The sequence below is a fragment of the Castanea sativa genome, chromosome 6 (genome assembly GCF_040712315.1).
Source record: "Castanea sativa cultivar Marrone di Chiusa Pesio chromosome 6, ASM4071231v1".
Lineage (NCBI taxonomy): Eukaryota > Viridiplantae > Streptophyta > Magnoliopsida > Fagales > Fagaceae > Castanea > Castanea sativa.
The window spans coordinates 16,599,351-16,623,625 of record NC_134018.1 but is presented as its reverse complement, the minus strand read 5'-3'; the positions used below and the strand labels follow the sequence as shown (position 1 = coordinate 16,623,625).

General features: G+C 32.7%; 1 protein-coding gene across 5 annotated transcripts; it reads left to right on the top strand.

The window, feature by feature from the left end:
• Nucleotides 1-13,847: 13,847 nt before the first annotated feature.
• On the top strand, nt 13,848-19,440 carry LOC142638879 (uncharacterized). Of its 5 annotated transcripts, XR_012845079.1 has the most exons (7): nt 13,848-14,161; nt 15,276-15,340; nt 15,447-15,476; nt 15,589-16,558; nt 16,976-17,251; nt 18,424-18,609; nt 19,196-19,440. XR_012845079.1 is itself a non-coding variant. In XM_075812946.1 (6 exons), the coding sequence occupies exons 1-6, from the start codon at nt 14,093-14,095 to the stop codon at nt 18,478-18,480; spliced, it is 1,467 nt and encodes a 488-aa protein (XP_075669061.1). In that variant the 5' UTR covers nt 13,848-14,092; the 3' UTR covers nt 18,481-18,715. The 5 variants fall into 5 exon arrangements, 4 of the variants coding, with proteins under 4 accessions (XP_075669061.1, XP_075669064.1, XP_075669062.1 ...); XM_075812946.1 differs by lacking the exon at nt 19,196-19,440 and having other exon boundaries at nt 18,424-18,715; XM_075812949.1 differs by lacking the exon at nt 19,196-19,440 and having other exon boundaries at nt 15,425-15,476; nt 18,424-18,715.
• Nucleotides 19,441-24,275: the final 4,835 nt, after the last annotated feature.

Sequence of the window (24,275 nt, the reverse complement as noted above, 5' to 3'; positions counted from 1 at the left end):
GATGCTACCTTATTCCGTTTTTATATATTTAATCTTATTAACTTGAGTATGACATGCCTCACCTCTTTTGCCATTTCTTTTTCTCCTTGAAAATCTCAAACAATAAAAGGAACAAAACAATAGTAAGGCTGTAAGGGGATTACTGAAGAGTAGAAGATTCTTACAAAGCCAAAATTACAAACAGATAATACTTTTTTTTTTTTTTGAATGAAAAACTTTATTGAAAACAGGGAAAAAAAACACATAAAATATATATATATATATATATATATATATATATATATATATATATATATATATATAAAAGCAGAAACCTCACATAAAAGAGTATGAGGTTCTGTCATGTGGCGCTCTTTTTGACAAAGAATTTGTTCACATAAATTCTTTACTCAAGTGCCGCATAAAAGATAAAGACTAATTAAAATTCAAATAATAATTCCCAAGAAAAAAATATTCAAAAGGTAAGAAATTTATTTTCTTAGATTCATTGTATCAAGACGTTTCTCAAATGCCACATTATAGATAAGGACTAATTAAAATTTAAAAGATAAGGACTCTTTATTTTCTTGAGTTCATTGTTTCATCACTTTCTTCTCTCTCACAAAGCACAAAACTTTTCGTGTTTTCACTCACCCCTTTTCACCTCTTGCACTTCTACTTTATATACACCTACCTATAGTCTTTTGTTAGGATTAATGCCCTTAAATCCTATTGTATGATGTTATGTATGTTATTATGTATGACATTATGTATTATTTAATGTTGTGTTTAATAAAGTTGTTTTTATTATTATCTAAAAATAATGATAACATGAATATTGAGATATTATCATATAGTCGATGAGATGCATAGTATGTGATTTATATGATTTAGTTACAGAAGATATAAATCACAAGTTCTTTGTAAACTCAGAATTGTAGTTCGTAGTCGGTGATAAAATTGAGTATTTCATCTGTGAAGACTATGACATATCAACTAAGATGATTTGTCTTGATCATGGAAATGAAGATTTCTAGTTGGTATGTTGATATGTTTTAAGAATTAAAACATATTGAACTGGACCGCTGTGAGGTTTATTATTCTCTTAACGACTGTCAAATGAATAATAAACTCACGACTTATATTTACATGAACTCTTAATTTTGAGAGGATAATGAACCTGATTATGAAGTGTAGGTTACTTTGATATATCAAGAGTGAGATCTAAATTTACGTTTAAAACCTCAATATGTTGGGCAACCACATTTAGTGTTGATGGAACATATATTCTCAAGATAGAATTCATAGTCTTTTAACAGAGATACAAAATATTCCATTGAGATAAGTTTAATGTGTTTGGTTATTCAGAGAGTTAAGCCTAATAACTTTAGTAAGGAGTTACTAAAGTATATATTAATGAAATTAGATTTCATAAATATATGATAAATAACTTAAAAGATTAAACTGGTTACTCAAGGAATTAAGATATAGTAATCTACAAAGTGGCACTCTACTTTCATGACTTTATATTACTACGAATATTTTATGAAGGGGTTACATGTACAATAAAGTCTTGGAATATAATTTATAAATAAAGCCTAGAGTGCAACTATATTTATATAATGGTATTAAATAAAGTTAATGGTAACTTTGGACTTGTCAAGAGTTGACAGAAAAGTCTATGGCCTATGGGAGCTAGTGTCTTATTAGTCCCTTTTGGTCCCACTCCAAGCTATACACTTAAGCTCAATTGGAAAGGCTCAAAAGACCAGCCCAATTAGATAATCAGTTAGATACAATGGGAGAAACATACCGAATTTTCTGTGAGAGAACAACAATAACACTATTGTGAAAATGTGTGTATGTGAGTGTTAGACACTTTGACATTCTCCCTTTGGAAACTGATTGAGAGACCACACATCTTGGGCATTAGTGGAATTGAAGTGAAGATTGAAAGTGTTCCCAAGTGCTTTTGATCTTCGGTTTTTGAGATTCACCGCTTCAAGGTACACTCTCTTGTTCTTAAATTCTGAAACTTATATAATACATGTTAACCTTTATGAATGAAGTAGATCTGTTATTTTTTCGCTGCGTAAGTTTTGTATGCGATACAAACATGTAATTTTCCATCATCACTTCATGCCATAGATTAGGTGCTTTTTGATTTTGTTTTAGCCTTCATAATTTCTTGGTTTCTTTGTCATTTTTTTTTACTACTATTTAGTGTGGTATTGGTATGAGCCTCAACCATAAAAATAAAAAACAATGATTATTATGGAGTTTTCTTTGTTGTGAATCAAGATTATCTCAATTTTAGTTGCAACCCTAAGTTTAGTTGCAGCTATTCAGGAATAGTGTGAAACAGTGTACAAATCACAATCATATTGTTAGTTCTCTCCATCAAAGCTACAATTAGGTAGTTTTTCACATAATTTTTATGTTATTTCTCATGTATCTTTCACGTATAATACTTATCCACCTATATTTTTTTGATTACGTTTGTTAGTGTTGTAAATTATAATTTTTGTGGTTTGTTAAAATTAGTTTCAAATGATTTAATTTGTTGTTACGGTTTTGATGTACGATTGTAAGTTAATTAGCGTGCTCTACTTCTCTATATAAAGACAAAGCTCATGTGTAAAATTAATAATACAAGATTAATTCTCCCATTTTTAACTTATACTTTTCTTGAATTTTAGAATTCTCTTTGTTTTTTGTTTTTTTTTAAAGAATATAAAAGCCATATTAGAGGCAATTAAATATTGATAAATGGAAGTGTATTTAGCCAATTTTTCTTTATTTGATTACGTTCTCTATATGTTGGTATACAAATAATCTTGTTTCATTTAGATTACAAACAAAGTGTTTGAGATTGGGGTCTTGGGATTTGGTGGTGAGAATCACTGTTGAGGAAGTGTTCAGTTTTAGAAATAAAGTCTACCTTTTATCTAGATGTTATTTTATTATTTTAAATATTAAATTTATAATATGGTGTAAACTCCTAGAAATTTCTAATAACTATGTAATTACAATATATATATATATATATATATATATATATATATATATATATTAGTAAAGAAAATCCCCTCAATAGTCAGAAACTACTTCTAGGATAAGGAAATATTAAAATTATAAAATGTGAATTAAGAAAATTAAGTTTCAAAGTATTCAACAATATTATAAAAAATATCATTAATACTTTATAAAAAAATGATTATTATATATGGGTCTTAAAAATATAAAAAATTATTTTCAAATAAAATTACCAAGTATCCACTACTCACGCGAAAAATTATCTAGTTACATACACGGGCGGAGCCATGTAGTGAGTCCCCCCTCCCCCCTCAAATTTTTAAAAACACTCTAAAAATAATTAATATTAGAACTCACTCAATTTTTTCAAGGGCTGGCCCCTCCAAGAGCAAAGTTTTGGCCCCACCTCTAACACGTCATCCAAATTTGGCGTCCAAAATTCCAACTCTGCACTTGTTTTGTCATTTTCACTTTTTTTTTGGTACCGTCATTTTCCATTTCCTAACATCTCATGCCTTTGTTTAAAAAAAAGAAGAAGGCATTTTTGTAAATAAAAAAAAATTGTAATGGCACTTATTATAAACAAATCTATATTCCACGTGAATGTCTGCCCTTTTGGCTCCACTTTATATATGTTTTTTTTCTTCCCAATAATATGAGAAATGATATGTCCACAATATTTTTACAACAAATTTTATGTGATAGGTTATTACTGATTGTTATTATTAGGGCAAAAAAGTAATTTTAGTGTTAGGTTTAAATTTGAACCAATAACAACTAACCACCTGTGATTTGTTGTAAAAATATTGTAAACATAACATCTTTCTAATAATATTAGTACCGCATATTTATATGAACATTTTGTCACAGTTGTCTTATGTGGTAAATTGTGAATGATAAAAAAAAAATGGTGATCCATGTGATTCTAACAAACAACCAATCACAATTTGTCGCATAGGACAATTGTGAGCGCAAACAGCTAATCATAATATGCCATATATGACCATTGTGAAAAAATGTGTGATACATCATTATTTTATTTTATTTTTTTTGAAAATATTCTTTTTCCTTTTCTCAATTCTCGGTACAATTTCTTCTCTTCCCTAACATTACTTTTCTGTTTCTACTTCATCTTTTTTTTTTTCTTTTTTTTTTTCTCTCTTGCACCGTGTACTCTCTGTAACTTTTTTTTTTTTTGGTTAAGAAGAAAGGGGGGGATTTATAGTTATATTACACCCCAGACAGGGAGCCAGACTGGAATTTTAACCTACCCTTTAGCGGGAAGGCCCTGTGTGGGAGTCACCTCACATTGTGAGTACACCTCGCCACTAAGTATACCCACCAACGGACTCTTGCGGGCAGCGGGACTCGAACTTAGGTGTGGTGCACGAAGCGCCCGAGCCTTACCCACTTAGCCAAGCCCCCGTTGGCTACTCTCTGTAACTTTCGCATCTCATCTTCTCATCTTAATTTTTATTTTATTTTATTGTCCTTCTCTAACCTTTTCATCCTACTTCTTCTTCTTCTTCTTCTTCTTCTTTTATTTATTTAGGGTGCGTTTGTTTCGACAGTAAAGCAATTCCGGAAAATGTTTTCAGCATTTGCGGGTGTTTGGCAACACCGGAAATTTTGGTCAAACGGAAAAGAGGAACCATTGACTGTAAAATACACCCTCCCCACCCGGAAAATATTTTTCATGTCTATTTTACCTTCAAATTGAGTTTTCCGTTGGAAAACAGAGAAAGAGAAGGAGAGGGAGAGAGCAACAACCCACACCAGAAAAGAGAGAGAAAGAGCTAGAGGGAGATCGCCGGTGAAGCCAAGATCACGCCGTCCTCAACCCAAAGGCCCGCCGTCGAGCTCGCGCCGGGCGAGATCGAGGCGCGATCTCGCGCCGTCGAGCTAGCGCCGGGCGAGATCGACGCGCGTGATCGCGCCGGCGAGATCGGTGACCCACCAATCTCACTCTTCCTCCTCCCTGTCTCACCTCCCTCTCTCAGTTCAATTTGATTTGGCCATGGTGTTTTATTTGATTTTTGTTTGTTTAGAAGTTGATGGATTGTAATGTTCTATTATAAAATTAGTTTGGAATGTGAGAAAATGGTTGAGAAAATGTGAGAAATCAGTAAAAAATTTGCATTTTCAGAATGTTACCAAACGCTTGAAAATATTTTCCAAAGTATTTTTTAAAATGCCACCAAACATCTAAAAATATTTTCCTTTCCCGAAAATATTTTCCTTTCCTGAAAACATTTTCCGGAATTGCTTTACTGTCGAAACAAACGCACCCTTATTTACACTCATCATCTTCTGACACTCTCAATCCCCCTCCTTTGTAAATCCACAACTTTTCTTTAGTATTCATCATCAACAAACCCCGCTTTTTATTTGGCTCAGAATCAATATGATAGTTTTACCTCAACTCTCTCAAACACAAATTTCTGGTTCCTCCCCTGGTTACTAACCACACTGGATTGCCTCAGCCAAGAAAATGTTAGCAAAACTTGGGGGTGGGGATGAGAGATCTTTTAAGGGACTCTAAAGCTAGAGTGTGAGTAGGGTGGTTAGCTTCCTTGTGCACCCAACTAAAGCAGATCTCTTCAAAATCATTCACAGTCAACTTTACAGACTCTAGAAAATTCAAAAGCCTCCAAGAAAATCACCTTTAATAGGTTACCATCATTACTTCTCAGACCCACTTCTCATCAATTTGCGAAATTTATTCATTCAAGCATGCCAATATGGCAAAAAACGTACAAGTATACATTCGTAGAAAAAAAAAAAAAAAAAAAACAAGTATACAACTTTGACTACCATGTGGGTTTTGAGATCGAATGTAACGACCCAAGTAAATGTCAATCACATTTGCACCTACACCCTAAAATAACTATTTAAATTGTAATCAGAGGTCTTTGTAAAAATTTATAAACCTAAGATTCGGCTAGTAAGCACTTAATATGGGATTCAATACATGTCTATTCAAGACAAACTCAAACAATCTAAAATCTAATTAAATCCACATAATTTGGGGTATCACATTGAATCTTAAGAATCTTCTTCCTCAAACCAAAAAAGAAAAGAACAAAACAAAACAAATATTGGGATAATGTTTGAATTAGAACACTCACATTGAGTTCTCCAAATCTATTTTTAGCCGGTTGGCACTATAGTTGGAAATTACCAAAAAAAAAAAAACCCTTGCATCAAGTTTTCTGTCATTGTTAAAAATTTTACTAAAAAAAAAAAAAAACCTATAATACCGAACACTGTAATTTTTGGAGTCTTTTGGTTGAATATTGCAGTAAATCGAGTTTATTTGTGATATGTGTACTGTTCAAAGTTATTTGGAAAATTTAGGAAAGATTGTGAATTTCGGCAACGGTGTTGTTGAAATTCTAACAAAAAGTATGAGAGAGGAAAGACAAGTGATGTGATGGGAGGATTTGAATTTCGGTAGTCTCATTACCGAAATTCTTACTGCCCAGCTGCCAGGTGAAGTGCCTGAAGGAGGAGTGGCTGAAAGGAAACCAATTGTGGCAACCAAGTTGCCGAAATTGTAGGGGAGTAGGAGAGAGAAAATAAGAATTGTGGCAACCAAGTTGCCAAAAATTGGAGAAAAAAAAAAAGAACTGTGGCAATTGATTTGTGGCAATGGAATTTTCGAAATGGGAGGAAAATTTTTTTTGTGACAATTGATTTGTGGCAATGTTGTTGCCGAAATGGATATAAAAAAAATTGTCAAAAATTTATCCCTTACAATTTCAGCAACTTGCCAAAATTCCTTTTTTTTTTTTTCACTAACATTGACGTCTTAGAAATTAAAAAAATGGGTTAGTGAGTGCATTCACTCAATTCCGGTCTTAAAATACTTCCCAAATATCTAAGAAGTTAGAAATTAAACTTGCAATTAAAGCCTGGGTCCCTGAGACTTTGCTTTCTATATACGTTTTTATTGGCCTTAGTGCTAGTCCTCCTGCAACATATTGTGCTTGCTATTTAGTGGAAACATCATTCGAAATCTTCTGATCAGAATTCTTTTTTTTTTTTTCATCCCATTTTTGGCAACTTGGTTGCCATAATCTTTTTTTCTCTTTCCTCCCTTCCCTTGAATTTCGGCAACTTGATTGACACAATTGGTTTTTTTTTTTTTTTTTTTCAAGAACTTCTCCTTTGGGTACTTCATCAATTTGGGGAGAAAGAATTCGGGTAGAAGGAATTTCGGTAACCTCATTACCGAAATTCAATTCTTTTCTCACTCCAACTATTACATCATTTCTCTCTCCTCTCTCATCTTTTTTTGTTAGAATTTCGGCAACCCCGTTGCCGAAATTTGTTTCTCTCCTCAATTTGCCAAATAACTTTGAACAGTACCTATATCACAAATAAACTTGATTTTCTGCAATATTCAGCCAAAAGACTCGTAATATTTGTATATGGGGTTTTCATCCAATTTTTTAGTCTTTTCTGTGTGTGTGTGTGTTGGTTGGTTGTATGTGCAGTTGTGGGTATGATTTAATAGAGAAGGCTAGATTATCAAAGAGTTTCTAAACAGTGTTAAATTAAATTAAATAATTATTAGTATTATTTTTGAGAATAAAATTATTATTATTAAAATAAAGGTAAACTTAACCAAAAAATTGCTTTTCATCTCTAAACTTTAAAAAGTCTTTTTTCATCATCACACTTTGTAAATAGTTTTTTTTTCTTAATAATAGTTTAGAGACAAAGTAGGAATGAAAAAAGAATTTTTTTTTCAATAGCTTAGGGATGAAAAGAAAACTGTTGATAAAATTTAAAGATGAAAAGTAAAAAAATTTCAATAGTTTAGGAACAAAAAAAAACTTTTCAAATGTCCCTCATCTTTTCTTTGTGGATGATAGCTTACTTTTTTGTAATGCTACAATTGCTGATTGTGAAGAAGTTCAAAGATTGCTTCTGGTTTATGAAAAAGCAACAGGGCAGCGGGTGAATAGACAGAAGAGCTCATTGTTTTTCAACCCTAATACACCTGAGGAGATTCAACATGATATTAAGCAAAGATTATTTTTCAGCATGAATAGTACCTGGGTTTGCCATCTTTGGTGGGGAAAAATTAGCGAAATACTTTCCAGCAATTAAAGGAAAAAGTAGCCAACAAACTCTCAAGGTGGAAGGAATTTTTTTTATCTATGGCAGGAAAAGAGATTCTGATCAAGGCAGTTGTTCAAGCAATCCTAACACATACTATGAGTTCTTCCTACTTCCAAAATCCCTTTGTGATGACCTAAATAGTATGGTAAGCAAATTTTGGTGGAGGCAGAAAAATGAAGAGTGCAAAATGGCTTGGATGAAATGGGATAAGCTGTGTACTCCAAAGGCTTGTGGTGGTGTATTTGTATTTGGAAAGATAAATGGCTACCAACCCAGTCCACTTATCAAGTAGTCTCACCTAGAACATTGCTGCCAGAAAATGTAAAAGCTGATTTTCTTATCAATGTAGAACATGGATGCTGGAGAGCTGATCCGGTAAGGGATTTTTTTTTTTTTAAAAAAAAAATTTTGAAGCAGAAATTATCCTAAGCATCCCTCTGAGTATTAGTATGCCTCCAGCTAAATTGGTTTGGGCAGCTACACCAAATGGTAAGTTCACTATCAAAAGTGCCTATTGGATAGCTAAGGATATGAAAAATGTAGAACAAGAAGGAACCTCGGAAGCCAATGGACAGTGGCAACTATGGAAGTTTATTTGGGGTGCTATTTTGCCAAATAAAATCAAAAACTTTGTTTGGAGAACTTGTCAAAACATCCTCCCTACGAAATGCAACCTTTACGGTAGACCATGGTTGTTAAAATCGTGATCTGAATCGTAGGATTGCACGATTTTACGATCTCACCTCACCAAAACGTTTAGAATCGCACAAGGATCGTAAAAATTGTAGGATCGTATAGGATCCTACCGATCCTACCAAAACGTAAATTTTTTTATTTATTTTAAGTTCATCTTTATAAGTTGTATTTGTAATCTCAAGATTAAGACATTGTACTTCATAAATGTATCAACTATGTGGTGGGACTCATATGGAGATGGCTTTCTTTAATTGAAAATTTTTGCTATAAGAATATTGAGCTTAACATATAGCTCTTCAGGTTGTGAAAGTAATTGGAGTACCTTTGGAATAGTAAGACCAAATGACTTTGGTATATTATCCCCTAGTTGAGTATTCTCTATTAAAATTGGTACAACTTTAAGTACACTCAAAAAGAAGAAAATTGTTTAACCAAAAAAAGAAAAAAAAGAATGAGTTGGTATTTGTTATGTAAAACTTGAAGATAAAATAGAAAATACCTAAACCATCAAGTGCAAAATAAGAAATTGGTTTGAAGAACTTGTCTTTGGATGATGAGTGGTTAGCAAAGGGTGTCGACGAGAAGATGATGATATAGATTTTGATGAAGATAATGAAGTAACAATTCCAATCCCTTCCTTTATAGATTTTTTTAAAAATAAAATAAAAGTTACATGTGTATAGTGTGAATGTGTGATCACTATTGCATCATTTGGTTATCAATGTTAGGTGATAATGGGGGTTCAAGAGCTGCTGCTGAAGGAAAAAGTGTGCTAGTATTTTGGTACTTGGTTGGTTTCTAATTAAACATTCACTGAATTAAATACATTACATTAAAACTTAAATATATTTGTTTCATTAGTATAGACGTAGCGATGTAGAACATACAAATTACATCATATGATCAAAATCTTTTTTTTTTTATGGAAGATTCATAATTTACGTGACTATTCAATATACAAAGTCACTATCACTGTGTTTTTTCTTCAAATTTGAAAATAGGTAAGATCTTACGATCCACGATCCTACCTACCTCTTGCGATCTTACGTAGGATCCCGATTTTGACAACCTCGCTGCAGACAAGTGATTAATAGTGAAGTTTGTGAGCTATGTGATAAGAGTTGTGAGACAACAAGCCATGTTCTTCTTCACTGTGATTTTGCTTTATCAGTATGGGAGGCTTGTGGTCTGGTCATAGACAAGGAGTGTACTTTTGAAGATATGTTTTGGAAATTAAGTAATGGCTCGGGACTATCAGCTATGGACCTTACTCATTTCATGGCAATTTCGTGAAATATTTGGAATAATAGAAATGGTATTCGACATGGTGAGAAGCCTAAAATTGTGGCCACTCTAATCTAGAAGCAACCGGGTTGGTTGTTGATTATGAATCAATCCAAGACTACCCCATCCCATCAGCACACTCACTCCCTACTAGATGGACTCCCCTCTATAACAGGTGTGTATAAAGCTAATGTTGATGGTGCTGTCTTCAGAGATCAGTTTTACTGTTGGTGTGGGTGTGCTTCTTCGAGATGATAAAGGACAGGTAGTTGGAACCTGGAGTCAACAAATTTATGCTCCCTTGGGCCCTTTTGAGGCTAAGGCAAAGGCTATGGAAGCTGCTGTTATTTTTGCAAGGGACATTGAAATTTGAGATGTTACTTTTGAAGGGGACTCTCTACAAGTCTGCAATGCTATGAATGGTTGCTCGCTAGCTCCCCATGCTGTTGCTAATGTTTTAGAGGGCACCTTTCTTAAGCTTTAATCTTTTCATTCTTTTCTTTTTTCTCACATTAAAAGTGAAGGCAATAAGTCTGCCCATCTGTTAGCTCAACATGCTAAGTTTGTTCATGATTTTGAGGCATGGGTTGAGGAAACCCACAGGTTTTTAGAAGTTTTTGTTGCCTCTTATGTTGCAGTTCGTATTTGACTTTTACTATTGTTGTTTGTACTTGACTTCAATAGGCCAAAACACTATTTTGGTTCTAACATTTTGGGGTCATAATCAATTTGGTCCCTACCGTCAACTTACTGATGGAAAATGTCTACGTGGCAAACAAATTGCCTAGTTGGCACATTAAAGCTTATGTGGCCAATAAAATATTAATAAGAAAAATATAAATTAACATTTACAAATGCCACATAAGCATTTGAAGGATCAAAAACTTCACGCCAGAAAAAAAAAAACCCAAAAATACACCAAAACGTTTTTAAAAAATTTATCAAACACATTAAAAAATAAAAAACATAGAGTTAAAATTAACCCAACATCTATTTTCTCAAACTTAGTGCGTGCAGTTTTGTGGGTAAATGTAAAATCTCTGAGAATTCAAATCCTACAAAAATCCCAAATCCTAGCACTACCGACAACCACTCCACCATGAGTCAATTGAGCTACAAGTAAACCCATCAAGCCACAGTTCTCATCCCGGCCAACAATGCCCAGATCAGTCAACTCGAGATCCAAACATCTGTGTCGCTGCCATCCATGTCGTAGCCAACCTCATCTGTCATGGTTGAGATTGCCGATCTGCCATGGACGAGTGACTCCAAGCTCTGTTTCCTCTGTCCAGATCTGGGTTGTCGTTTCCCTTTCACTTGTTGCTATTTTCTAAATTTGCTGAGAATTCTAAGATGAATGTTTAAGGAATCAAGGGAGTAAGATGTGGGTTATCGCAAATGTTGACTCTTTTTCTTGTTTTCTCTATTTGAATATGTATAGGTTGTACAAGTTTGAATATGTGTTTAGTTGAATCAAATTTGTGTGAAAGAGAAATTTTCGGTTTAACTTGATTTTATTTTTGGAATAATTTGTATAGATATTCTGTATTGAGATAGAAAATTTTGATGAAAGGGTTCAAGATTACAAATTTTGTTCTTCCTATTTGATTTTTTATATTTCGCGTTCTTCTTGTTTAAAGATTAAAGATTAAGTTAATTCATTTTAATTTTAAGGTTCTTTTTTTGGCCATTTGATGACTCTGATGATTTTTTTTATTATTTAATTTTTGTGTTTTTAAGTTTTTTTTTTTTTTTGTCGTGGAATTTTTTATCATTCAAATGCTTATGTGGCATTTTTAAATGTTAATTTTAAAAAAAATTTATTAATATTTTATTGGCCACATAAGCTTTGATGTGCCAACTATACAATCTATTTTCCATCAGTAAGTTAATGGTAGGAACCAAATTGATCGCTATCAAAATGTAGAGACCAAATTGATTGTGACCCCAAAATGCAGGGACCAAAATGATGTTTTCGCCTTAATAATATGCAGTGGTATTTTCCTATAATAAAAAAAAAATGCGTAAATGCACTTTTAGTCCCTACATTTTGACCAGATTTCTATTTTGGTCACTACATTTTATTTTTATCATTTTTAGTCCCTAAACCAATTAACGCGTGACATTTAAGTCTTTACTGTCACCCAACTAACAGAAAATGCTGACGTGGCTGACGGCACAGTAAAATAATAATTAAAAAATCTATTTTGGCATTAAAAAATTGCCACGTTAGAATCTAAATTAAATTTTTTTTATTAATTTTAACTAAATGAAAAAATGAAAAACAAAAAATCAAGCCCACTACAGATCAAAACACCACAATCCTAGATCACAACTCTCTGAAACTCTCCTGTCTCAACGATGCTTGTTGGTTTTGTGGATTTTCCTTTGATTTTTTTTTTGTGGGTTTCTGTGCATATGGTGTTGCTGACTTGCTGTGGTGAGGTGGAGGGTATGGGTTTGTGGGGATCGGTGTCTATGGTGGAGTTTTGGTGATGGCACAGATCAGAGTTTGGGTCAGTCGGTGATGGGTTGCATGATTGTTCGGTGGCTGGATCAGTAATGGTTGGTGGCTGGATTGAAGTTTTGTGGTGGGTTTCAGTGGCTGAATTAAAGTTTGGTGGTGGGTTTCGATAATGGCACAGATCGGAGTTTGGTGGTGGGATTTGTTCACAAATTGGAGTTTGGTGATGGGTTTTGTTCTCAGATCGAAGAGGAATGGTGCTTGGACTAGCTGAGTTTTTTTTTTTTTTAATCAGATTTGGGTGGGGTAGTTTGCTCCGATGGGTTTGTGTGGGTAGTTGATGGGTTTATTGTTTTAGATTTGTGGTGGATAGTTGATGGTTTTTTGGTAGATTCTAGTGGATTTGTGGTTGTGATTTGAGGGCAGTCACAGGTCAAGAAAGAAAATTTTGTGTTTAGGTTTTTGTTCTTTAGTTCTTTGATCTGGGTTGGAGTTTTTGTTTTCTTCACGTTCTTCCCGAGTTTTTTTTTTTTTTAATTTTCATTTAGTTAAAATTAATAAATTAATTTTTTTTAAAATTTAGATGCTAATGTGGCAATTTTTTAATGTCAAAATAGATTTTTTAATTATTATTTTACTGTGCCGTTAGCCACGTTAGCATTTTTTGTTAGTTGAGTGACAATAAGGACTTAAATGTCACGCGTTAATTGGTTTAAGGACTAGTAAAAATAAAATGTAGAAACCAAAATAGAAATCGAGTCAAAATGTAGGGACTAAAAATGCGTTTGGATTCCACTTAAATTTTCCACGTTTTGCGTTTTGCTTTTTTTTTTTTTTTTTTTTTCTTCTGCTACAGGGGGACAAGCGCGCACTGTTCATGTACTTTTTTATTAAAAATGGGTCCCGCATCACTATTCACACATTTAAAAATTATATTCCTACAGTGTTTTCAGTTTTCAGCAATAAATTTTATCCAAACGAACCCTAAAAGTGCATTTATGTCTAAAAAAAAAATATTTTACCCTAAAATAATATAATTTTTTAAAACTTTGCCATGATATAGCATCTAAGCACGCGCCCTCGCGCGCGTGCTTAGAGGAGTGAGAGTAGTCCCATCTCCTTCCAACATTTTGAATTCCTCCAACGGTCATATTGTTTTGAGGCCGAACAAGCAATCCTAACCGTCCATCATATAAAAAAACCACACTCACAAGTCACAACCTTTAAAAACATAATAAAAAAGTCCACAAATCAAACAGTCCTCAATATGAGAAAAAAAAAAACGTCGTCGTATTCCAGCCTCAACCTCTCCAATCTCATTTTCTCGGTTTTTGTTTCTAACAGTGTAACTGTAAACCCAAGAAAAGAAAAGCCCAAAACCATTAGAAGGAAATGGAGGACATTACAGAGCCTCTCACTCTCAGGCATTTCATCAAACACATAAATAGCTAACTTCGCAAGCGGGATATTCATATCCAAAATCATTTCTTTGTGGGATTCTTTATGTCACAGAAAGTCGAGGGAAACACAAAAATGGCTCTCAAAAAGGCCCATGATCACTGGTCTTTTCTGGTACTCTTTTCTTTCTTTTCTCCTTTAAAGCTTTATTAATGGTTGTTGAATCTGCTTTCTTGATATTATTCTCTGTTACTCTTTTTTTGTATTCGTTTAGTGGGTTTTGAATGTTTTATTGATTACCAAAATGGGATCCTTTAGTTTGAACAATTGGCTTTGTTTTATTAAAATTTGGTTCTTGATCTTAATCTTGGTTTTGTGTATTTTGACATGGTCCTGTCATTTTTAATATCTGGGTTTGGTTTGAAATTATGGGCTTTTAATAATATTTGCTGGTAAAAGGTCATGGGGTTCTTGAATATAATTTCCTGATACTATGACTTTTATGAAGGCTTTGTGTGGACTTGTTTGATTACACTTGTGTCTGGGTTGAAAATATTGAAAATGAGGTCTCTTTGTTGTTTTCTTCATTTTTGGTTTAGTGTTCAATCTGGGTATTATTATATATTTGTGTGTATGTGTGTGTTTGTGGGTTTAGTTTCTGTTTTTATTTTTCTTGGGTATTTTGATCAGTTTGATTTCATACTTCTAAGCTTTGAGATTGGGTGTCACATCACTTAATTGTAGTGCAGAGATTGGTTTTTTTTTATTTATTTATTTTTTTTTCATTTCTTGAATTCTAGTTCTCTATCAATATGCGTCTGGAAATTATATTTCGATCGATTTGACCACGTTTGTATGGTGAGAAATTGTAGAAAAATAAATTAAATTGAAGTTTCAAAACTTTAATTTTTCTGTCATTTTGATCCATAAGAATGCGAACTCCATAAGATCCAAGATATATGTCATTTCATTATTTTTTGTCACATATCCTTATGTTCTATTTGGATCATGAAAAGAATAAACACAAGTGATAGAAAGTGTAAAAATTTATCTAAGACCCAATTTCTTAAGCAATAGCAATTTCCTTTGCTTTCTAATTCCCCTTTTTGAGATCCAACTGGAGCCTTACAGACCAAAATTGAGGAATCTTTTATGATAGGGCCAATATCTTCTGTTCATTTTTCCTTTCCGTTGTGACAGTCAATTTGGTTAGTTCTGAGACCATCATCACATGTCTGTGCTTGATTACCACTCACAGTTGTTTTGTGCTTGGCTGATTATTGTACAGGAAGAAATTGAGGCACCTATGTGGGTTGATCTCACTCTAGAAGCTAACTCTAACCACCAAGACATGTGAGCTTTATATCATTGCTTTAAGGATTCCATATTTCTTTCTAGTAGTTTATGATCAAATTTAAATTATGATACCAATCATAGTATTCTTCTTGTTACATTGCAGCAATGATGAGTGGTTCCACACAAGCCACCAGTATGTGTCCTCTTGGTTTGCTGCATTCAATTGTTTCCGCAGTCTTTCTAAATTGACTTTGGAATGTATTTGAAAGTTAGAATTCTTACCATTACATTGAATTAATTTTCAGGTTCCACCAGTGTTCTTCTCGTCAGTTAAAATCTGCATTTTCTCGTTGCGGTGAGGTTATTATGACCTCAGACTTTGACTTACAGGGATCAACTTCCCCAAAACTTCCACCGTCAGTCTCAAGGTCAAGAGGCAAAAAGTACAGAAGCAAGAAATGGAGAGCAGAAAATCATGAGTTTTTATTAAAGAAGCCACATCCTGTCAAGGTTTTAAGTGAGAAATCTTCTTGGGTGGATTCAGGATCTAGTGAGAAAATAAAACCCAAATCAGGCTTGATAAATTCAAAGGGAAATTCCAGGTCGAAATCGAGTTTGGTCTGTGAAAGCAGTCTTACTGGAAATGCCATACTGAGTTGCTCTAAACCTGTGTTCACTTGTGGGAATCCAGCAAGTAGGTCATGTTCTATGGGAAACAAGGCTTCTAATAGCAATACATCAAGCACTATTACATCTCAGAGCAGTCTGCAGCAAGAGCAGTCATGTTCGAAGGGAAACAAGGCTTCTAAAAGCAATACAACAAGCACCATTACATCTCAGAGCAGTCAGCAACAAGAGCAGAAGCACATGGAGGTATCAACTCAATCATTGGGTCAAAGTGGTCTTTTGTCAGAATTGAGGATTAGTCTTAGGAAAAGCTGTGTAACTAGACAAGCATCAAGGGTGGAGATGAACAATGATGAATGTCTGTCAAGAGGCCGAAAATCCTCATCTGGTGGCAAGTCCAGCGTGGGCTCATCATCAAACCCTTGTTATGAGGTTAAATGCTCAACATTTACATCAAGATGTCCCAAAGAAATAACCCCAGATAGCAGAAATGCAACGAGAATGACTGCTGCAGCAAAGAACAAAATAAAAACTCATAGTGTATCTAAGGAATCAACTAATAAAATTGAAGAAGGGAGCTCCAATTCTAGAAGGGGAACTAGAATCAGTGTTGTAAAGCCAACTCGTCAAGAAGCTGCAAAACCAAAGGTGAGAAGGTGTCCAAATTTGAGACACTCGATAATTTTTTTCTAATAAAAGTTGTATCCAACATACTGAACTATAGTTTTACTTTAAAAAAAAAGACTTTAGTTTTGTGATGAAGTACACATATCCAATTTTATAGGTACAATTATATACCAACAATTGGTTTTATCGAGAAGTGTCCTCAATATAGAGATTGTTTGTCAAATACATCTAGATAACTGCGCGATGGGTATATGCATCTCAAATAAAACTGCCCACCACCCCCCACATCAAATTATGAGTATGTGCATGCACGTGGGGGGAATCTCCACTAAGATCTTTGCAATTTATTTATTGCATCCCATTTTATGTGGTGGGAGATGTACGATTTAAAATTTCTGTTTTTGTCATCAAGAATATGAATTATAGCGATTCTTTCAGGTTCAAAAGCAAACTCTACAAGCAAGATCTTTGCTGCCAATTAGAGTTAATGAACAACAAGTGTTGTCTACTGCTGCAATAAAATCTAAGGAGAAAATGAGAGCAGGCAGGCTTAACAGGTTGTCAGGTGCTGGTAAAGAGAATGCTACAGGGAGAATGACTGCAAGCCAGAAATGCAGTGGAAAAGGCATTTCTGCTGGGGTCATGGTAAGGGGTCAGAAAGGGACGAAACAGAGTGCTTCACAAAAGGGTGGAACAGGATTGGTGGGTTCAAAGGTACAGGTCTTAATTTTCAGTTGTTCAGGCTGATATTTGATTTAATCTTCTCAAAGAATCCTGTATTTTGCTCTTCTGTTCAGATCTTTAATATTAGTTGCAAAATGCACTCTTTTCAATTTTTATTAAGTTTAAACCAAATATAGAACCTATTTTATCCCTCCAAAGAATTATTCTGTTATGTGAGATAACTGCATTTATATAGAGCTTACACAAATAGCCGATGTGGTGGTTCTACATTTAGACAACTTGATTAAGATAAAAATAACTCATAATTAGGAAGTTTTGTTCATAAACGTCTTCATTGGAGTTCTCATCCTCTACTTTGTAATGTCATTTATGCATGTGACATTGATACACTGATGTTAGAAATTATTTTTCCACTTACTCTTCATATTCAAAGAATTACTCCGGCTTCTATTTGATTGGTCTTGTGCATGGGGTCTTACAAATAACAATAGTCATATAGAGTTTATAGAATCACATCTATTTTGTGCATTGTTTTTGCCATTCTTTAAAGTTACAAAGTGCTCATCATTGTGAGTTAACCTATTTTATAAGGAAATTTTAATTAGCTTAAAAAAAAAACTAAAAAATAAAAAGACTTTAACATTCTAGATTTGACTGGCCAATGTATTGTTTCCTTTCCTTCCCACTCTCATCTTATAATCAGGATTGAATAGCATAACAACCAGTTTGGGTTGGCTGGCTGGAAGGGTAAATATTGTTTCCTGCAGGCTGCAACTCTCTTTATGGTCTCTATTTATTATGATTAACATGGGTCTGAAATTTCCTGAGCCAGGCTTTGAAGCACGGTGCTGTGTAAAATTCACAGTTCCCCTTTTGATGTAGCATTCTTATTCACTTTAGTAATAGAAAATACCTTGTTTGTTATAGCTACTATGTTTAGTTATGCAATGAAATATGTTAGTTGTTTTATTCAGGTAAGTGCAAAAATTTGGTTAGTTATACTCACCATCCAGTGTCTGTAAAGTTATGTTTACCATAAAAATTCCTATATTCTGGATATGGTGTCCCCAATCATTTATTCATTTTAGCATAGTATCAAGAAACAAAAATTTATTTGTTAATTTTTTTAGTGGCAGTCTGGACATTTATGATTTGTCACATTTTTCACTTGAAATTTGATTTTTATAACTTCTTTTGAGCAGGAAAAAAACACTGATCGATGTGAAGTGAATGTGACCCGGAGGGTCTACCTTCGATGAGAGAGCAGTTCAGCACACAGTATTGTATATAGTAAAAACCTAACATCTCCCTTACCCCCACAGGGAACATGGTTGTATATAGCAAAACAACAGAGTTTTTCTCCCCTCCCTTTGTCTTGGATTTGGATGGTAAAATTTTGATTCTTTTGGCTTTGAACTTCAATGACAATAATGTCTCTGACCTAGAGGATTCCCCAGTGCTTTTGTGAATGCTTTCCATTATTTGTCATACATTACTTGGCCTTTTGTGTACAGAATTTTAGTTTTCGGATTCTAATCCTTCTGATTGTCATATTCATACCTGAGCCCGCTGATTGACTTGAATACATTTAGATCCGAAAGAAATGGTATTTCTATTCATTACAAATTATGATTAAGGAAGCTGGGTTCAGCTTGGTTTATGTCATTTTCTACCCACTTGTTAGGATGCATTGCAATAAATGCATTTCTTTTATATACTATATATTAAACATTTAACTTAGAAGCTGTGACTGCACCAAGTGGATATCCTCTTAAATTGCCAAGGTGGTTGCACCAAATTATTACAATTTTTTAGATAGAAACAAAAACTTAATTGTTGATATCAACTAGAAGTTGGCTTAGAAGCCGTGTTTGGACTACCCTATTTAATTGTCACATGTATTGCTTTTAATTATAGTTTTACTTATTATTTGTTCTTATCATACCTTTTTTTTATTTGTTCTTATCAACGTAGTAGCAGAATGCCACATGCCTCTTTCGTGATTGCCTTGAAGTTAAATTGGACACAGCCCAAACCCTCAACAAACCATTGTGATCATCTCCCTTTGAAGTTCAGTGACAACTCCACCTCCAAGCTTAAGTTCAAAATAGTTTTTAGTGTACAAACTCCAATGCTTCCTTTACTATCAATTATACAATCATTTATTATAATTATATTGAAATGTCTAGAAGCATAAATTTAACACCAGCTAGTCTATTGCTTCCCACCACACAAACAGATTCCAATTGTTCTTATCAACTTTATGTTTTTGAATATAATTTTTCATTTTTTTTTTTTTCTTTTGGGATAGAAATATTAAGAAACAGATCACGCATGAGATAATTATAGTGTGTCTGCACCCATCAACGAAACAGATCACGCTTTACTTCTGCATTAATTGGAATCAAAACAAATCCCTCACATTTCCAAATGCTCTTTAAATGTTTCAGTTCAAGACTATTATGGTATAGTTCTGTTATAATTCAAGCTATAGGTATAGAGTTTTATCCTTCTCCAGCTATAATAATTTTTTCTCTCCTACGACAGTACGTTCAAATTTTTTTTTCCCCTTTTCATTTGTATTACGAATTATGAATTTTAATTTCTCTTAATAAAATTTTAACAGTATTTTATTTTATTTGTAATTCACGGTTTTATATATATATATATAAGGAAAAAAAACAGATATTAAGACTGCATAGCAGGAAGGTGAATGTATAAAGATTACTCTAATAGTATTTTATATGTGGTAGATTTTTCTTTACCCTCAAACCCTTTGTTTGCTTGGATGCTGTAGTTAAAATTTCTAACATAATTTACTTTTAAGTGAAGCTCTTTTACCAAAACTTTTAATAAATTGAAATGCTACTCTGATTAAACTCAATTGTTAAAAATTTCAAAGGGCAGAATCTAGCTACAGAATTAGTTGTAGCCTAAAGCTACAACTTCCTTAAAAAAAAATTAACATTACTATATATTTTAAAAATCTAATCGTTGAATTGCATGTTCTTTATGCCCTTAATACACATGTCAAATTATGTGGTAATCGGATATTGTTTTCTATATGATCTATAAGCTTATATTTTATACATAATTTTAAACTACAAAAATTTACAATTTAAACAATTTATTAATAACATAGCTATTGATTTTTAATTTTTTAGAAATATTGCAACCATGGAGGATATAGAAAGAAAATGTAATCTAATGGTGGACTTGTCAAAATTTATATCCAATAAAAAGATATTAAGTAAGGTTATTATATGAGCTAAAATTCGAGGACCCTACAATAAGGTTTTCAATCCCGGACCGTTTAACGAACCGGAAACGAGAGAGCTTTAAGGTTTTTAAAGTCGAACCAAGGTTTAATAGAGGTCGAACCGTGATGATGTCATAATTAATTTAATAATAAAAAAATAAAATAAAGGTATTAAAATGGAAAACATTAACAATTTTTTACTAAAAGTATGTCTAAAAAAATTAAACAACTTTCAAATGAATTTTCACCATTTTTATAAGGTTAATGGAAAATAATAAAGCATAAACAAGTGTCAAAAAATTGTGTTTAGTAATCGTTCAAATAAAAAAATTATCTAAAATAAAATCATTTTTAGCATAAATTAATAAATTGTATATTCATATGTAAAAAGTATAATTCTTGAACCTCTAATAAAATTATCAAATAATAATAGATTTAGAGGGGTAATATAATAAATTGGAAAATTATAATCTAAATTGAAAATAAATAGAATATTTCATCCAAGTATTGGTCATTGTATCAGTATTGAACTTACCAAGTCCCTGGTTCTATCCCTCGCCTACACCTATTTGGGACTTTTTATATTTAAATTGATTGAACCGTAATTTCAACTTAAAAAACCGGTTTGTTACTCAGTTCAAGGTTACCCAGGTCGGACCGACTGGTTCAGTTCAGATCTGAAAACCTTCTCCTACAAGGTTTTAGGCTGGATTGATATCCACAGCTATTAATTTATTGAGGTGAGTTTCTAGACTAACATTTGAGGTTGAAATAATAATTCCAAACAAAGAACTGATAATAGATAACACTACGAGACAAATTCAGGTGATAAAACAAGTTAAATGCTTTATTTCTTCTTCCTCAAAATTTTTGAGAAGCATTTACACTTAGACGAATATAGTAATATACTCAATGTTTATTGTGTTTTCTCTAATTTTCTTTCCCTCTTTCTGGAATAGATCCTTGTACATGGGAGATCTCTTCCTATTTATAGTCTTAGTGCTACAATCCTAGCTATCCACTTGGGGGTGGATGATTCTTCTCCAAGATACTTGTCCCATCTTTCTCCTCCCTTCTTTTTGAGGCTATGTTGAGTAGATAACAGGTTGGTGTGGTATAGTTTCAGGTGTCATTTAGTCATTAATACGACACATTTGGTTAGTGTAGTGCATTTAATGTGGCCTTATCTTGGCTAGTTACTATTACTTTCCTCAGACCCATACGTTCAACTCGGCCCATGAACTCTTCAACTTCTTCGAATTGACTACCTTCTTAGATGGTCTTTTCCCTTGATTTGTATGGGCTTGCATGACTTGTTTGGACCTCTAGTTGGGTCAATATAGAATCCAGTTAAGGCCCAATTTACTATATGTCTCTTTGGTCCTCACAGTTATAATCTTAGGCTACAACAAATTTTGTAATTAAATTTTGTCCAACTTAAAAAAAAAAATGCTTTACTATTTATTTTTAAAATGTATTATAATATTTGGTTTTTGAAAACAACGCAAATTTAAATTAAATTTTGATATTTTATTTTTACTATTTATTTTTTATTAAATCTCTCACATTTCCAAATTATCTTTAAATTTTTCAATCAAGATTAACATAGGTAGTGTTCTGTTTTAATTCGAGCTAAAGGTATAGTAGATTTTTATCCTTCTACGACTATACTCATTTTTTCTCTCCGACAACAGTTCGTTCAGTTTTTAACTTTTCATTTGCATGATGAATTATCAAATTCTATTTTCTCTTAACAATTTTTTAAAAGTATTTTATCATTATTATTTTTTAATTCACAGTTTTTATTATTTTTTTTATAGAAACAAAAACAGATATTAAGATTGCTTAGTAGGAAGATGAATGTTTAAAGATTAATCTAAAAATATTCTGCTGGCCTATATCTTTCTAAGTAAATAAACTAATAGTATTTTATATACGGTGGATTTTTCTTTACCCCCAAACTCTTTGTTTTGATGTTGTAATTAAAATTACTAAAATAATTTACTTTAAGCGAAGCTTTATTACCAAAACTTTTAAGAAATTGAAATGCTACTCTAATTAAAACTCGATTGTTTGAAAATTTTAAAAGATGCTTCACTATTTATTTTTAATTATTTTATATCTATTATAATATTTTGTTTTTGAAATCAAGTTTATTCTAAAATTTTCTCCTGAAAACTTGAACTCCAACTTTTACTCCTCATACCTCACAAACATTTATACTTGTGAAATTAAATTAATTATCATGTAGGGTATGAAGTAGTAATTTACTTTATAGTAAATCCTTCACATTTCCAAATTCTGTTTAAATTTTAAAATTTTAAATAAAATACAACATAAATAATAGGCCCAAGAGAACTGGGCTTTCTTTGTGTGGACTTTTAAAAAATATAGGCATTCACAAAAGTTAAAAGAGAAATTATTACTCTAGATCATAGATCATAGTAGGAGTACGAGAGACTGAAGCAGCTTTGCATTAGTGCGTCTGAATGGCACAATGTTACCTTCTAACTTCACAATGAATACCAGTTAACTCACGTGACTCAGAAAACAGAGTGTAAAGAGGCCTTTGGAAGTCTGATTCTTCATTGCATAACTTTTATTAACGTAATAGGCATGCTGCTAGAAATTGAGATTTTTGGAGGATTGCAAAAATGAAGATATGAGTTAGCATGTTATTTCGTTTTTTCATGTGAATAAATTAGTATTAACCCCTAATACAGAAATCTGGCTATTTGAATTACTTGTAAAATACAAGCAAGTAATTCAGAAAATTATGCAGATTAGCCAAGCTGAATCTTGTGAATTATAGGATTTTCAAAATGTAATTTGATCCATAACTTACTCAGACCAGATTCCCAATTAAAAAGTTCTCATGCTGTCTCCAAATCATTTGATAAGTAACCTTGCTCTAACAACATATTTTGCTTTGCTCTCAATCAAGGTTGTCAAAATCGGAATTCTACGTAAGATCGCGGAAAGTAGGTAGGATCGTAGATCATAAAATTGGTTCGTAGATCATAAAATCCACCTTTTTTCAAATCTTAAGCAAAAAACACATGAATAGTGACTTTATATGTTGATTAATCACGTAAAATATGAATTCATCCATTAAAAAACAAAAATTTGCATCATATAATGTAATTTACATGCCCTACATTGTTAAGTCTATACTAACGAAACAAATATATTTAAATTTTAACACAATGTATCTAAAAAGTTTAATACATGTTTAATTAGCAACTAAATATCAAGATATTATCGACACATATTGAAAATATTTTCCAATTTCTAAGTTCCAAATCCAAAATAAGTTAGGCTAGTTAACAAATGAAAATTAGCTAATTACAATATGAAATCCAAAATAAAATTCCCATTCTAAGGTAAACTAGTTAATTATAAATATGAAATCCAAAAGGCAACGTCATTTAGAGTGCCTAGAGTGCCTAGAGGTGATGGGTTTTGGGGTTCTTGAGAGGAGGCACAACTTTGGGATTGATGTTTCTAAATATTTGGGTTTCTTAAAAAAAAAAAAAAAGCTCAAACCGAAAACAAATGTTTTGGTAGGATCGGTAAGATTCCATGCGATCTTACGATTTTACCATTTTTACGATTCTACTACGATTCTAAACATTTTGGTAAGGTGAGATCGTAAAATCGTGCGATTCTACGATCCAGATCGTGATTTTGACAACCATGCTCTCAATAAAAAAAACCCTGCACTCTACTTCAATTATGCACCCCACCCCACGCCCCCCCCCCCCAAAAAAAAAAACCAGATTCATTGCTGTCTCA